General features: G+C 40.8%; 1 protein-coding gene across 8 annotated transcripts in view; it reads right to left on the minus strand.

Moving 5' to 3' along the window:
• The window catches only part of LOC105476071 (vacuolar protein sorting 13 homolog B), an 859,286-nt gene that overhangs the window by 29,654 nt on the left and 813,415 nt on the right, over positions 1-16,217 (minus strand). For all 8 annotated transcript variants that reach the window (XM_011731700.3, XM_011731704.3, XM_011731702.3 and 5 more), the window contains 3 exons: positions 15,499-15,782; positions 12,848-12,975; positions 12,432-12,631 (listed from right to left, as the gene is read on the minus strand). In XM_011731700.3, the coding sequence (XP_011730002.2) occupies positions 12,432-12,631; positions 12,848-12,975; positions 15,499-15,782 (612 nt within the window). The remainder of the gene's footprint in view (positions 1-12,431; positions 12,632-12,847; positions 12,976-15,498; positions 15,783-16,217) is intronic.

A 16,217-nucleotide genomic window follows, 5' to 3' on the forward strand; every position in this document is an offset into this window, starting at 1 on the left:
CCACAGGAGAAAGCCACAGAGTCACATTTGGAAGCAACTTCAAGGTCGCTGGCCTTCTTTCTCATGCAATGACTTTCTCATGGACTTCAGAAATTCAGAATTTCTGACCATCTTCAGCATGTAGGTTACCTGGATGTCTTCTCTGCCTTCTGCCTCTGCTCCTTGCTGCAGCCCAGCCCCTCCAGCTCTGCCTGGTTCTTCCACTGCTGTCTTCCTTTTCATTCTACAGCCTCTGCTTCAGCTGAGGCCCTTGTCTGCCACTCACTACTCACTATGCCTAGAATATACTTTTCCCCATACAAGTCCTTTCAAAAGCCTGTATGTCTTTGTGCATACAGCTTAAAGGATAGCTTACTCCATAAAGCCATCTTTAATTTTTCGATTCCCTTCTGGACTGACACCTACTTCTACATTCTAAAACAATTCTAACCATATTTCTATTTGACCAAAAATATCATTGTCTGTACTACAGTTACTTGTTTATGTGCCTGACCCCATTATTAGATTGTAAACCTCTTGACAGCAGAAATGGAGTCCAGTTTTTCTATCTGTATTCTCTATGAACACATTTCCCAAATGGACTGTTTTGCAAAAATATCTTTTTCAAAAGACTTGTATTCTGAATTTGCCCTATTTGTTCCAGGGTAAAAATTAAACTTACAATAAAATTTGAGACTAAAACATAATTAATGGCTTAAAAATGGCTCGGCTCATGAATCTAAAACAAAAGAGATATTCTTTAAGAAATATTCCTATTTATAAACCCCATCCCTTGGTATGATACATAAGGTAAATCAATTGCTTTTCTTTACTAGGTTGAATGATATGAAATTATCCACTCAGTAGAAACCTTTTTAAGTCCCATGCTCCCATCTCATATTCCTTTTCCTCAGTCACTGCACACAACTTCAGGACCCCTTAGAGGAGAGAGGGAGGGGGTGCGAATAGAGAAATATTTACTGTTCTGCTCTGTCTCAAAGTGATCTTCAGGTATTATGAAATGAGGATACTTACACTTTCTAGAATAATAAACCTAAGGTAAGGTGATGGTTTCTGTTAAACACCCCAAGGACCTTCTGAAGGCAAGCAAATTAACCTGAACTTTCACGTTACTTCTGGCCAAAAACCTAGACTCTCGAGGGAAATTTTTGCTTGTTGTCCCTTTCACTCACTGCTATGAGTGGAAGAGACACAGACTTGAGTCTATCCTTGTCTTTTCACATTTAGAGAAACAACTTACACCTTGTAGCCTTTTGTATAATGGCAGCTCTAGGGGTTTGAGAGTTAGGCACCTGAGTGATACAGGAATTAGGCATCTATATCCAGGTTCCCCACAATCCAAAGTAAATCCTTATCTTGGTCTAATGGTTTGAACAATCAATTACTTGACAAGCACTTAAAGAGTGCCTACAAAGAATTAGTCACTGCATCAGGCACAGAGAAGATGTAGTCCTACCCTTGCGTTGCTCACAGCCCAACTGGTGAAAAAGCCAAGTACACAAACAATGAGACGACAACTAACAATTCCAGAGCAGAAGTGTATAAAATGCTTCTCCCTCTCAGTGTATTCACCATCAGGGACTCTGTGTAAGCTCCATGAGGGCACTGGTTTTGTGTCTGTTTTCTTCAGTTCTTACAACCAGTGCCGGGTACTCAATAAAGATAAGGCTGATGATCTGAACATACATCTTCTCAATGTGGCTTCTGCTGTATTGACTTCCAGTGTCCACCCATGTCTAGCTCTTCTCTCCTTCTGGGAATAGAGCAGGATTATACTCCCCATCACCCCTGCAGTTAGATATGGTCTTGTGACTAGTTTTGGCCAATGGGCTGAAGGCAGAATTGACATGTATTCCTTCTAGAGAATAAATAAAGGCTTTATGTTTCACAGCTCAGTGGTGGGCCAAATCTGGTCCACTGCCTGCTATTGTGAATAAGGCTTTATTGGAACATGCTCATTTACTTACATATCTCTCCATCCTAATGAGAAGCTGGGAAAACATAAGGCCTGCAAAACCTAAAATATTTACAATCCAGACCTTAAAAAAATATTTGTTGACTCCTGCTCTAGATAGCTGTGGAAGACTGTTGCACAATGAATTTGTATATCCCAGTATCCATGCCCTTGTGTAGTACCTTCCCATACTGACATTGGGCGAGGCTATGTGACTTTCTTCAGCTGACATGACATCAGCAAGTAAGAATCTTGATACAGCTTGCTTACTGGGGTTTTCCCACTTGCCACCCTGGGCTAGCCTCCATAAGGAGGACAGACAACATGGTGAGAGCAACACCCAGACTTCCCAGCTGAACCCATACCTCAGCCAACTCTCCAGGTGAATGCAAATGCATGACTAATCCCAGGCTCATCCTGCAGAAAAGTCACTTGGCCACTTCCTCAGAATCATAAGAAGTTGTTAATCACTCTTCTTTTAAGCCAGTAGGTTTTGGGGTGGTTAGTTACAAGGGGGTAAATACGAGATGATGGACTTTCCATCAACCTGGGTCCCTGAGTGACCATGTAGAACAAAACCCCCTGAAGACACACACTAGGCATTTAGCATGAACAAGAAGTAAGTTCTAGGCTTATGATAGGCAGCATAACTGAGCTTATATTACTAATATAGATATTGGTGATAGAAGTAGTGTTCTAACAAAATCCTACAATATGAGACCCTGGCTTAATGGTCAGACAGTAGAAATCGATATTGAAAGCTATAAAAATGGGCATATATATTTTGAAGTGGTAAGATATTCAGTAAAACTGTTGCTTGAGATGACTTGGGAGGTAGATCATAAAATTAATAAATCTGTAGCTCTAGAAGATGAGGTCTGAAAACCAAACATCAGTGGTGTTATGTTGGCTGCTGTTGCCTGTGTCTGGAACACTACATTTTGTTTTATGAAGAGATGAGCTCAGGAAAGAATTGGCCAGGTTGCAAATAAAAATGGGAGATAATAGAGAGATTCCAGAAATTTAGAACCTTGCAAAGTTAGAAATACTTTTAAACCTACTATGGTCTGAATGTGTTCCCCCAAAATTCATACGCTGAAATTCTAGTCCCCCAGTGTGATGATATTAGAAGGCAGGGCCTTTGGAATGCGATTAGTATCCTTATTAAAGAAGCCTGAGGCCAGGGACAGTGGCTCATGCCTGTAATCTCAGCACTTTGGGAGGCTGAGGCGGGTGGAGGCAGGAGTTCAGGATCAGCCTAACCAACACATGGTAAAACTTCATCTCTCCTAAAAATACAAAAATTAGCTGGGCGTGGTGGCGGGTGCCTGTAATCCCAGTTACTCGGGAGGCTGAGGCAGGAGAATTGCTTGAACCCAGGAGGCGGAGGTTGCAGTGAGCTGAGACTGGGCCATTGTACTCTATCCAGCCTGGGCAACAAGAGTGAAATTCCCTCTCAAAAAAAAAAAAAAAAAAAAAAAAAAAAAAAAAAAAAACCTGAGAAACCCCTCATCGCTTCCATCATGTGAGGTTACAGTGAAAAGATGGTCATCCATGAACTAGGAAGTGAGTGCTCACCAGATACCGAATCTGCCAGTACCTTGATGTTGGACTTGCTAGACTCCAGAACTGTGACAATATGTTTCTGTTGTTTATAAACTACCAGTCTGAGATATTTTGATATAGCAGCCTGAACAGACTAAGATAAAGCCTCAAACAGCAAGGTCTAAAATTAGAAAGCCTCTGAACACAAAGGCAGATTAACACTCAGCCTTAAGACTGACTATAGGCAACACACTGTTGAAACTTCTTAACTGTTATATTGACTTGGAAGAAAATGCAGATCAAGGGTATAACTTTCCTGGAGAAGCTCTCTTAAATCCAGAGAGGAAGGAAGCAAGTAAGCAAATAAATGTGTCTTATGGACCATGGATATGGTTCCTGGCACAGGGAATTTTCTGGAACCAAATAGGTAAGAAGTCTACTAAGTTGAGAAATTACCACTGCCCTATACACTCACGAACCTGGACTAAAAAAGACTGTAATTATTTGAGATGCAATACAAACTTCAAGTGGCCAAGGAAGATCTCCCAGAGGGTGGAGCCAGGAACCTGAAGGATAATCATAAGAGCTCCTTCAAGATTAGAAACAGGGCCGGGCGTGGTGGCTCACACCTGTAATCTCAGCACTTTAGGAGGCTGAGGCGGGTGGATCACGAGGTCAGGAGATCGAGACCATCCTGGCTAACACAGTGAAACCCCGTCTCTACTAAAAAAGACAAAAAAATTAGCTGGGCATGGTGGTGGGTGCCTGTAGTCCCAGCTACTCCCCACTTCGGGACGCTGAGGCAGGAGAATGGCGTGAACCCAGGAGGCGGAGCTTGCAGTGAGCCGAGATCACGCCACTGCACTCCAGCCTGGGCAACAGAGCGAGACTCCGCTTCAAAAAAAAAAAAAAAAAAAAAAAAAGATTAGAGACAGTACTCAGTGAAAGCTGATTTCTTGCTTCCAGGGTATACACCCCATAATATGTGCCCAGAAAACTTTCAGAATTGCCATAGGCAAGAGACTGCTGTATGTCTGTCATTCTTCCCCCTTCCACAGTGGAGGGGTTATTACTGTTACCCTCTCCTATAAAATGGCAGGGAAATGGGGAACAGGTAAGTCCACAGGTCTCCAGATCAAAGGGTGTCACATCCAGACTGAGCATCGCTCAGAAGTGCTGGACTTCAAGTGTGATGGAGTGACTGCTTCCAACCTTGGGGGGAAGATTTGTTCTGTGTGTGGGGAAAAAAATGATAAATGACTGATGGCCAAGAGGATTTTTTTTCCAGCTGTTTGTTATCACAGAATAACCCAGCCAGTCCTGATCAATGTCATCATTTGGTTCTTTTTTATTTCTTCACTTCACTAGCAGGGTGAGGTGGGGTGGTGTAGAAGGCTCTAGGTGACATATACTAAGAGACTCACTGTTTTACCATTTGAATCTGTGTTAGAGTTCTTTAGTAAGCAAGACACTATCATATTTATTTTTTGAGACAGGGTCTCACTCTGTTACCAGGATGGAGTGAAGTGACACGATCATGGCTCACTGCAACCTCCGCCTCCCTGGGCTCGGTTGATCCTCCCACCTCAGCCTCCCGAGCAGCTGGGATTACAGGCGTTTGCCACCATGTCCAGCTAAGTTTTGTATTTTTCGTAGCGACAGAATTTTGCCATGTTGCCCATGCTGGTCTCAGACTCCTGGGCTCAAGCAACCTGCCTGTCTTGGTCTCCCAAAGTCCTGGGATTATAGGCATGAGTCTCTGTGCTCAGCCCCATCGTACATATGTTAGGTCTAAGAAAACCATTTGAGGCCTGGATACTGGTTTCTACTTAGTACAATATCTTCTATGACAATTACAAACAAGAAGCATTTTAATATAACTTGCGCTTTTCTATCTACTCAGTTATCTTTATTTGAATGATTATATGTAACAAATATTTTTTACAATTATAACAATTTTACTAAGTAAATTAATTACAAGGTGACAAAATATTTGTTGTGTTTTTTTTTAAAAACAGAGACAGGTTTCACTCTGTCAACCAGGCTGGAATGCTGTGGTGTGATCATAGCTCACTGCAGCCTCCAGCTCCTGGGCTCAAGTGATCCTCCCATCCTGAGTAGTTGGGAATAGAGGTGCGCACCACCATGCTTGGTGATTTTTAAAAAAAAATTTTTCTGTAGAGACAGGGGTTCTCGCTATGTTGCCCAGGCTGGTCTCAAACTCCTGGGCCCAAGTGATCCTCCCGCCTCGGTCTCCTGAAGTGTTGGGATTATAGGCATGAGCCACTGCACCTGGCCCCCTACTTTTGAACATTTAAGTTGAAGATAGTATCACACTCATCTTTTGCTGCAAGTTGATATGTCTAAACTGATCTGAAAACATGCTACTTAGGCATTTTATTTGTGCAGCTGACTTTGGGTTAAAAGTCATTTCTCACAAAAAATTTCATCCCCCATTTTCGGAAGGAATAAATTTAAAATGTACTACTGATATCTCTATATAAGTAGTTTGTAAAAGAGTATCTTAAGTAGGAAACCATGCTATGGAAGAATTATAGACTTAGACTTTGAAAGGTGGGAAGAAGCGATTGAACCCTGGCCTGTAGAGGGGGAACAGGAGTGAAACAGGGCCTGCTTGGTCTCAGGTGGAGGTCTGTTTTAAGCAACCTAGTGGACTGGGTTCTCTTCTCTGGGCTGGAGTCTGTGTTTTAGGAATCATTTGTGGGGTGGTTATAGAGAGAGACTTGAGAGTGGAGAGGCTGACAATGGAGAGACCTGTTAAGGTACTATTGCTAAAAGCTGGGAGAGAGATGATGAACCAAAGGCCTGAAGCAGACCCTGGTCACAGAGGGAAGGGGCAGATTCCAGAGACGACCCTGGTCACAGAGGGAAGGGGCATATTCCAGAGACGTTTCTGAGGTATTTCTGACAGAAGCTGGTGGCCTACTGGATGTGTGGAGGATCAGAAAGAAAGGAAGACACTGGGAAGCAGTAGGCAGAAGGCAGGCTGGGAAACCACACAGTCCTGGGTTTGAATCCCAGGACCATTTATCCTGAGCAAGTTCACCTCTCAGAGCTTTGGGTAGCATCTACTTTTAAAGGATGTGACAGGGACTAATGACTATACCTGTAGAGAGCTTGAGATAAAACAGGCATTCAATATTATCTGAATCCATTGTATTTATGGTTTTTGTACTGGGAAAACAGGGATGACATTAACTGATGCAGAGACTCCAGAAGAAGCTGGCTTGGGGTAAGAAAAATGATCATCTTGGTTTCTGATGTGTTGATTTCAGATGCTTGTAGGATTTTCAGGCTGAGATGTCTAGTGGGAAGGCAAAAACACAGATTTGCATACTGGGAGTAATGTGGGGGCCGGAAATCAATTTCTGGGAGTGACTGGTGATAGGCAGTAGCTAAAGGTATGAGGTGAATTAGATATCCAAGAGAAGAAAGGAAGATGAATTTCTAAGTTGATCAAGGTAGGAAGGATCAGATAGAGATGAAAAGAAAACAGTAGGTATTCTGGATGTAACTTTTTCCCACTGTATACTTTTTGAAAAACATCTTAGGGAAATCACTACTCCTGAGTATCTTTGGAAACAGTTGTGACTCATCCAGAACAAACTGTAAACACATAGAAGACTCTAGACCAGGGCACCTAGCAGACATTCAGAAGTCAGTGCCAACTTGCTGGTAGCTGTTCGACTGTGCCCTGGAGTACTGGGAAGGTGAGCAAAATAAGCAAGAAGTCAAAATACCTGCATTACACATTTTATAAATCAGACATTCACCTGCATTGACTTTTTTTTCTTTATAAAAATTCCTTAATGGAGGGTAGAGATAACTCTGAAAATTACTACCTGCTGCTTTAAGCTTCAGTGTTCAAGGTTACCTCTGTGTGATCTGCACCAAATGGAGAGATTACACATTTGAGTCCTGGTTCGTCAAGGCATTTAACAAAGTATGTTCTGATATTCTTGTAGATAATATCTTATACAGTATAGTTTAAAAGTGATTTTAGATGCATTTTCTTACTTAAGAAACATGGACTAGATGAGAGTAGAGTCTGGCTGAATGACCCCATGCATTCGGGGAGTGTCTAGTGATTCACTGCAGTATGTCGACCATGAACTTGTCCTGTTCAACATATTTATTAATGACCTGGACGAACATGTAGAATGCACGCTCACCACATCTATGGATGACATAAAGCTACCAGGGATACTTAATATGTTAGATGACAGCATCACAATTTTTTAAAAAAGTGATTTCAACAAGCCGGACTAGGCCAATATCAACAAGACTTAATTTACTTGGGATAAATGTAAAGTCCTGTCTTTGGGTTCAAAAAGTCAACTGTATTGCAAGTCATATGATAAAGACCTGGGGGATGTGGTTGACCACAAGTTCAGTATAACAAACAGTCTGAACTCATTAATAAAAAGCTAACTCAATCTTTTACTTTATTAATGGAAGCATAGGGAGGTAATAGCTGGTTAGACCACATTTGGAATACTGTGTGTAATTCCGGCTGCCAGATTTTTAAAAGGGAACATAACACCTAGAGTGTTCACATAGGGTAACTGTGGTGATGGGTGTGGAAATTGCATTTACTGAAGGAATGATTCAAGGAACCAGAAATGTTTGGCCTGGATAAGGGAACACTTAGGAAAGATGTTGGAGCTGCCTTCAAATAATTGTAGCGTTGCTGTATTTGAGGGGAAATAAATAGTCTGTGATGTCCCAGACGGCAAAACAAAGATGAATGAACGGATGCTACAGAGTAATAGTTTTCAGATTGATACAAGAGAAAATTTCTCATAGCCACCACTGGATAAGTTATGACTATTACACTGGGAGCCTTCTGGGGTGAGATGTCATAGAAGGGATTCTTGCATTAGGTAAATGGGGAGATTAGAAAATCTCTTCTATCCCGTGCTTTGATGAACTTTCAGGCAGCTAGTATTTGTAGCCAGGGCAAGACTTCAGAGGACAGACAAGTGGCCTGAGCCTGGTGTAGGAAAAACAGGACTGGACCACATGGGAGCAGATTTAGGCTCCAGCTTGCTCCTGCTTAGTTGTAAGTCACCTAGCTGATTCCTCTTTAAGCCTCAAATCTCTCATCAGTAAATAAACAAAAATTATCACCCTATCTTAGAATTTTTGCAGTGATCAAAGGTTTTATCTTCCCTTTACTGCATTTATTGGTTACTCAAGTCCTTGAAGGCAGGAATTATGCCTTATTTAGGGCAAAGGGCTTGGCACCTGATAGGTCCTCAGCAAAACTTTGAACAAATGAATAAAAGAATGGAGGACTGTGCCTGTGAAACACTTGGTAAATGGCACAGAGCTGTAGAAACATGAAGGACTATCATTCTCTCCTCCCCACAAAACAATCCATTTGCGAAGAAACAGCAGTGACAATGACCCGACTATGAACGTCTGTTAAGAGTCAAAGATCATGAGAATTTAATGGATCTTTTCAGAAGGGAATTTACCTGCAAAGGGATCATTTAAATTCACTTTCTGGGGTTCAAACTACTCACTCTTTGCAGTTCAATGGCTCAGCAAGTACTTTTCATAATGCAATGACTTCCCATGACTCATAAGATAAAAACCAAAATCCCTGATAGGACCCACGGGGCCTTGCCAGGTTTGGTCTCGCATTGCCTCACCAGCTCCCTCTCCTACCCTCTGTCATCTGGTGCTACAGCCGCACTGGCATTTAGTTCCCTAAAAGGACCACGTGCCCTCTGAACACTGAAGCTTCAAACATATTGCTCTTTCTACCTAGAAAGATTCCCTACTCTCTTGTCTAGGGAGAGCCTGTTCACCTTGAAGACACAGAGGCAAGGTCTCTCCATCAGAGACACCCTCCTTGACCTCTCAAACTTGTCTGCTGTACACCCACATAGCACAACTGTACCTTTCCTGCATAGCTCCTCGTAGTGCTTATAATACAACTACCCATGAGATTATTTATTATCTATCTCCTCCACATGTAAACTTGAGGGCAGGGGCTGTGCTCCATTTTTGTTCAGTATATTTTACATGGTGCTAGTACCAAGTTATAATGTCTGGCATACATTAGGAACTCAGTATTTGTTGACTGAATGAATGAAGCAGGCTTCTTAATGTTGTTGGTAGTTAAGTGGTAACTACTATGTTTTCTTTGTTCCTTGTTTTGACTTTTTCAAAATAACATTGCCTAATTCTGACAAAAATAGTTTCTGAGTATCAGAAATTAAAATCCTATACACTATGATAGGAGTCTGAACTATTTTCCTGGTAGGATCAAAATTATGACTTAAAATTATCGGTGTAAACTTACTTTTATGACTTTATTTATTGAGCACCTAAAGACTGTTTTTGTCCTAAAGTCAGCCTACCACCAACTATCAAATCATGCGTATGAGCACCAGGTGCCACCTTCAGGTCTCTGGTTGAATAACCATGAGATGTCTTCTGACCAGGTGTGAGCCAAGGATCCAACCCCCAAAAGCACGCAGCAACTTTACAATCAGTATTCTGCAGCCTACATGTGAACAGGTCTTCTCAATAACTCTTGGTCCAAAGAATACTCTGTGAGATTATACAACTCCTCTGTGCTTATTTCCTCATGCAATCCATTTCAAAATTCTACAACATGAGACTATCTTATCTACACAACGGAAGCAGAGGGCTTGACTGAAAAAAGTTAAAGGAGTTTTCTTCCTTGCAGCATAATGGGCATTTTATGGTGTTTTGATTTTGCTTGTTAGGTCAGCTTTGAAATACACAGACCAAGGGCTGAGGAAGGTTCCTGGAAGACAAACTCCCTCCTCCAGAAGGACTGCTCCTTCCTTTCATCAGAGGACACAGCTCCCTTTGCTCCCCAGTGATTTATATGCCCTGGGATATTACTGAGGAGATGTCGGTGAGGGTCTGAAACAAATCTTCCTCCAGAGTAGGAAGTAAACCATGGTCTGCAGGACATATGGCACACAGCTTCTAAAAGATTAATGGGAACATGAGATTGCTGGGTCCTCAGACCACAATGATAAGGGTGTTGGAAAGAGCACCTCCTCTTAGCTTTGAAGTATCCCTGACTACAAAGTTTGGAGGAAATTTAGAGTGAATGGGAATCCCCAAAATAAGGTTTGACAGGAAGAATGTCTATCGTAAAGAATTCCTAAGTCAAATATAAGCAGGATTTCAAAAATCTTTAAACCCAGACAGGGGAGTTCAGGGACCCCTGAGAAGCTTGCAATATTTATTTTGTAAATTAATGAGACTGGGAGCATCTTCTGAGGCTGTATAGATCCCGTGGGTTTTCACTGTTCAGCCCCTGAGCACAGCTGACAGAAAGCATGCCCCTGAGTAGTTTGTGGCCACTACAAATGCAGGTCTCCAGGGTGAGTGTGGTCCTCCAGGCCACTCAGCCATCCCTTCCTCTGTCTCCAGCCAGGTCCTTCACCAGTTTCCACAGCTACTGCTCTTCCCAGACCCCTCCCTTTTTCCTTCTCCCCCTTAGCAGATCAGTCATTCCACACTTCACAAATACACTTCACAGGGGCTTTAATGAAATCTTGAGATGAGAAAGAATGTGCCAGGAGGACTGGGAAAGAGGGGTGGCAAGGAGTTTCATGTAAGGAAACAGCATGCATTGTGCTCAGAGCACTGGCTTTGCTGTCCGGTGAATCTGGATAAAATTCCAGGCCTTTTTCTTCCACTACATGCAAATTAGACCTAGGTACTTCTGGAGGTCTTAGTTTCTACTTCTCCCTCCGTGGAGATGATAGTCCCTAACTTGTATGGCTGTTGTCACGGTTAGATGAGAATGAACGTAAAGTGCTTAGAACAATGCCTCGTATGGAGTAAGTGATTATTCAATGATAACCATTATTATTACTGCAAATGCATTTATAACTTTAATATGTGGTTTGTCACCATTACAGTAGCCTACCTCAGAAGCTTGTTGCGAAGACCAAATGAACTAATAAATGTGAAAGAACTTTTCAAAAAAGTATGGCACAATATTATTCACTCATAAAAACAAATGAAGTTCTGATCCATGCTAAAACATGAACGAACCTTGAGAACATTATGCTAGGTGAAATAAGCCAGACACAAAAGGATACATATTTTATGATTCTACTTATCTGAGATGCTTAGAGCAGGCAAATTCATGGAGACAGAGACAAAGAAGAAGAGAGCTACCAGGGGTTGGAGGAGGGGAGAATGGGAATTACTGCTTACTGGGTACAGAGTTTCTGTTTGAAATGATAAAGAAGTTTCAGAAATAGTGGTGATGGTTATACAACACTGTAAGTATATTTAATGCCACTAAATTGCACACTAACAAACAGTAAATTTTAAGTCCAGAAGAAAGGAAATGCTAAGTTCTTATGCTATTTTCAACAAAATTAGTATCACTAACATCCAGACGAAGACAGAAACAATTAAGACATTTTATCTGCTCAGGTTTTTAAACCTACTTCTATTTGTGGGGTTTTATGTAATAAAACTTCCATTTGTGGGGTTTTATGTAATAAAAATTAGTAATTTTAAAATACACATATTTATCCTAGTAATACACAAAAGAGGATTTGTATTATGACTATGCAAAAATCGGTACAGCTGAACTATGTTCTATCTAAATAAGCCTAACAATTTGATTTCCATTTCAACCTTGGATTAGATCCAAGATGGGCCTGCTTTTACTAAGTGCTCCTCTCTAGTCAATGGTTTTATAGTCTACTTTGCAGATACATGCTTGAGTTTGAGAATTTATAACTTAATGAGGATGTAAAAATGGATTCACATGCTCTTTCACACAAAGAAAAGATGTTCAGCATCTAGAAAATTACGTTTAAAAGTAGGCAACCAACAAAACCTCAGAAAAGGACATTTTTCTTTGGGTCTTGGCAGGAACACACGGCTCACTGACCTGTGTTCCCTGACTGTTGATGTCGATGGCATCACTCCACTCAGTTGTTACTTCATCTAGCAGTTCAACTCTCAAAAGGAGGCTCGGAAGTAAGTCTTTGGTCTTGCAGTCCGGATAACTGGAAATCTGATGATACAGTTCATGATGAATTGAGCACTCGGAGGGAATTTTTTTGCAATAAACCTCAAACTTCGGAATATCTGAAATTTTAAAAAAGGCATATCAGAATTAGCCCTTAAAGACAGAGACTTGGGGGACAGTAAACATAATGTGGCAAAAGAAACTTCTCAAAAAGAGATGATTAATACATCTATTTAAATATTTTTTTCACAGGATCACAGGTAACTACTAAACCAAAAAACCCCAGAAAAAAATACACATTTAGTATTATCTAAATTTGACATTATAAAACATACCTTTAATGTTTTCCTTTATAAGCACTGTTACTGGACATCTGTTGTGGATAATTACTCGAGGACTAGGGTCTTCTGAGAGGGTTAAGTAAGTCACTCCAAGGTGTTCTTGATATGTCAGCACTATAGCCCTAGAACAGAATCAAGTCAAATGACAGATATGTTTAGGAAAAAAAATGAATGCTTTCTCTCCTGGAACATGTTTATTTAGATTTGCAACATTCAGAACTTGAAAATATCTCTTTTATAACTCAGGGGAGCTTTCTTTTCTGACAATAGTAACATATTTATAATATTCATAAAATGTGAAAAAATACTTAAAAGCAAACAAAATAATTCTATCATCCAGAGAGAACTATAGCTAACCTTGTGCTAATATTTCCTGTTGTTCTTTTTCCCCCCAATGCATATGTGTGTTAAACTCCTTAGCCAGGCAGGGTACCTTCTTCTTCCTTAAAAGTGCTTGGTAGTCTGTGCATGGTGGCTCACGCCTATAATCCCAGCACTTTGGGAGCCAAGGCAGGAGGATTGCCTGAGCCCAGGAGTTCAAGACCAGCTTCAGCAAAAGGGCAAAACCCCATCTCTACAGCAAAATACAAAAATTAGCCAGGTGTGGTGGTGCACACCCAGCTACTTGGAAGGCTGAGGTGGGAGGAGGATGGCTGGAGCCTGGGAGGTTGGCTTAAGCCTGGGAGGTTGAGGATGCAGTGAGCCATGATTGTGCCACTGCACTCGAGCCTGGGCAACAGAGCAAGACCCTGTATCAAAAAAAAAAAAAAAAAAAAAGCTGACCTGCTTTTCAAAGGACTACTAGAGAATTTGGGTGCTTGCTCTTTTTTCTAAAGGTAGGCAGGCTGATAATGTTTGCTGTCAATTTCCATATTTCCGTCACACCTTAAAAAATGTACATTTTGATTAGCAGGAGCAAAGCTGTATTATTTGGAGTTAGAAAACCAACTGTGTGAGTACAGGTTGCCTTCTGTGATGAAGAGAGAGAAATTTTCCTATTTAGATTACAGACTACCACAAAGAATATTTCATTGAAGCAGGAAAAAAAAATTACTCTGAAGCCTAAATTACATGGAATGATTGTCAAAATTAATCAAAGAAATCAGATAATTTGCCAAATGTGGCCCTCAGCTGACTAAAAGGGGTCAATAATGCTCTAAAAAGCTTCCATTTGCCATCCATCTTATTTGCCAGTGTGAGTACTTCCCAAAGATTGTATTTGTGTGAAATGTCAAAGTGAATGGTCCGTTAGCATTTGGTAGAAGCACATTAATACCACCATCTAATGTGTGCTATTGGTTGAATTGAGGGAAGGAAATAGATGAGGAGATGGGACAGCACGAAATAAATTCATTTTCAGAGTACAGTTCTTGGATAAACAGCAAAGTTCCTTTCCCAGCCTAATTTTAAAAGAGCTCCGCGAGCCAACCTCAGATAATTTCTTTTTGATAGCCAAGAAGGCTGGGGCCAGGACTCAAGTATGGTACTTTCTGTCCAATATCTAGCTTAGTATTTATAGATAAGATTAAATTATACTGTAATTATCAGAATTTTAAGCTTAATTTCCAAATTAAGTTTAGTTTCAAATTTTGTTTTTTTAAAAATGTTTTGTTTATAGACATAAGTTCATATAACTTTCAAAAACACCCTTAAACTCACTATGCTTAACATCTCCAACCAGAATGTAAGGATAACCACTCCTCTACAGTGTAAGAGATGACAAATGTTTGTAAGATCAAGGATTTTGTGAATACTGTGAAAGAAGGAGGGATGTGTGAAGAACAGAACCTTGCCATTATGAATAACTTATTTAAAATATTACTATTATAAATCTCTCTTGTCTTTTAAAATGTTAAAAGAGTTAGCATTGCTAAAATCTCAAAGCCTATAAATTCATAATCATGAAAACAAGGTACTTCTCATAAGGGCACAATATGTTTTCTTTTGCAGTTGTTATATATACTATAAATAAGTTATTCTTGAGAGCTGCAGAAGGGATATTTTACATGCAAAACAACCACATAATAGAAGTCCAGTATGAACAAACCATTATACATCTCTGGCTTGATTCTGTGGTTATTTGCATAACTGGTAATCGGTCATTGGAGCAACTTGCGTGCAGGAACAACCACAGAACAGAGTCTTCTGTGACTTGTGTTTATCTAAGTTATCTCTCTTAATGACTTTTTGAGAAAAATTCCATTTTGAAGTAAAGTATAATATGGGAAAAGAAAAAGGTTTTCCAACTTGACTTGCTCATATTTTAACCCTTATTTCCTATAATTTTATGGAGGCTAAGAACTCACAACAGGTAATTTTTTCATTATGATATGATCTTTTCATACGATGCTATTTGTATGATCATACATATGATCTTTTCATATAATGACATTCTGTGGTACAAGTACCATCATTTCCCCCCAGCGTAAGCTCCATAAGGGGAAAAATCTCTTAAGTAGTATGCTGGGACAAGCCATATGTGATCACAACACTTGACTCACTGTATACAATGTCTAGAAGTCATTAAAAATAAAGCCTAGTATTACATATGGGGAGCCCTACAACCATTCTCTCTCTCTTGGCATCTAGATGAACAGCTAGACTGACAAGCAAAGAAGAAAGACATTTATACAAACATAAAATACCTGGTACAGAATCCATTTTCCCGGAAATTCCCAAGGGGTACTGCCACACTCTGTCTGGGAAACTCTGGTCTAACTATAGCTGGCAGGCTCCAGCACTGTGAGCTGTCAGCACCTGGGGCAGGAGAAAAGCCCAGCATGATCTGTTTCTGAAGCAGGGATGCATCCAGCACTGACTGACTAATGGCAGGCATCAAGTCCCAGCAAGGAAGGGAGCTGGATTTCATAGCAGGCTGCTCTCCACCTGGGCAAATGCTAAAAGTAGCACTGTCTGGAACATGAAAATACTAAAAAAAAAAAAAATGCAGAGAGCACATTAGCTACAGTAATACAGCAGAATTAGACTTTTTAAAGCATATCTTCTTTTCTTTTCTTTTTTTTGAGACAGTCTCACTCCATCACGCAGGCTGGAGTACAGTGGCACCATCTCAGCTCACTGCAGCCTCTGCCTCCCGGGTTCAAGCAATTCTCATGCCTCAGTCTCCCAAGTAGCAGGGACGACAGGCACACGCCACCACGCCCGGCTAATTTTTGTATTTTTAGTAGAGATGGGGTTTCACTATGTTGGCCAGGCGGGTCTCAAACTCCTGACCTCAAGTGATCCACCCACGTCAGCCTCCCAAAGTGCTGGGATTATAGGTGTGAGCCACCACGCCCGGCCCCGTAAAGCACATCTTCTAAGACACCATCTATAACTATGTATTTTCAGAAAAAGGCTGGGT

This window comes from Macaca nemestrina, chromosome 8 (genome assembly GCF_043159975.1).
Source record: "Macaca nemestrina isolate mMacNem1 chromosome 8, mMacNem.hap1, whole genome shotgun sequence".
NCBI classification, from domain to species: domain Eukaryota; kingdom Metazoa; phylum Chordata; class Mammalia; order Primates; family Cercopithecidae; genus Macaca; species Macaca nemestrina.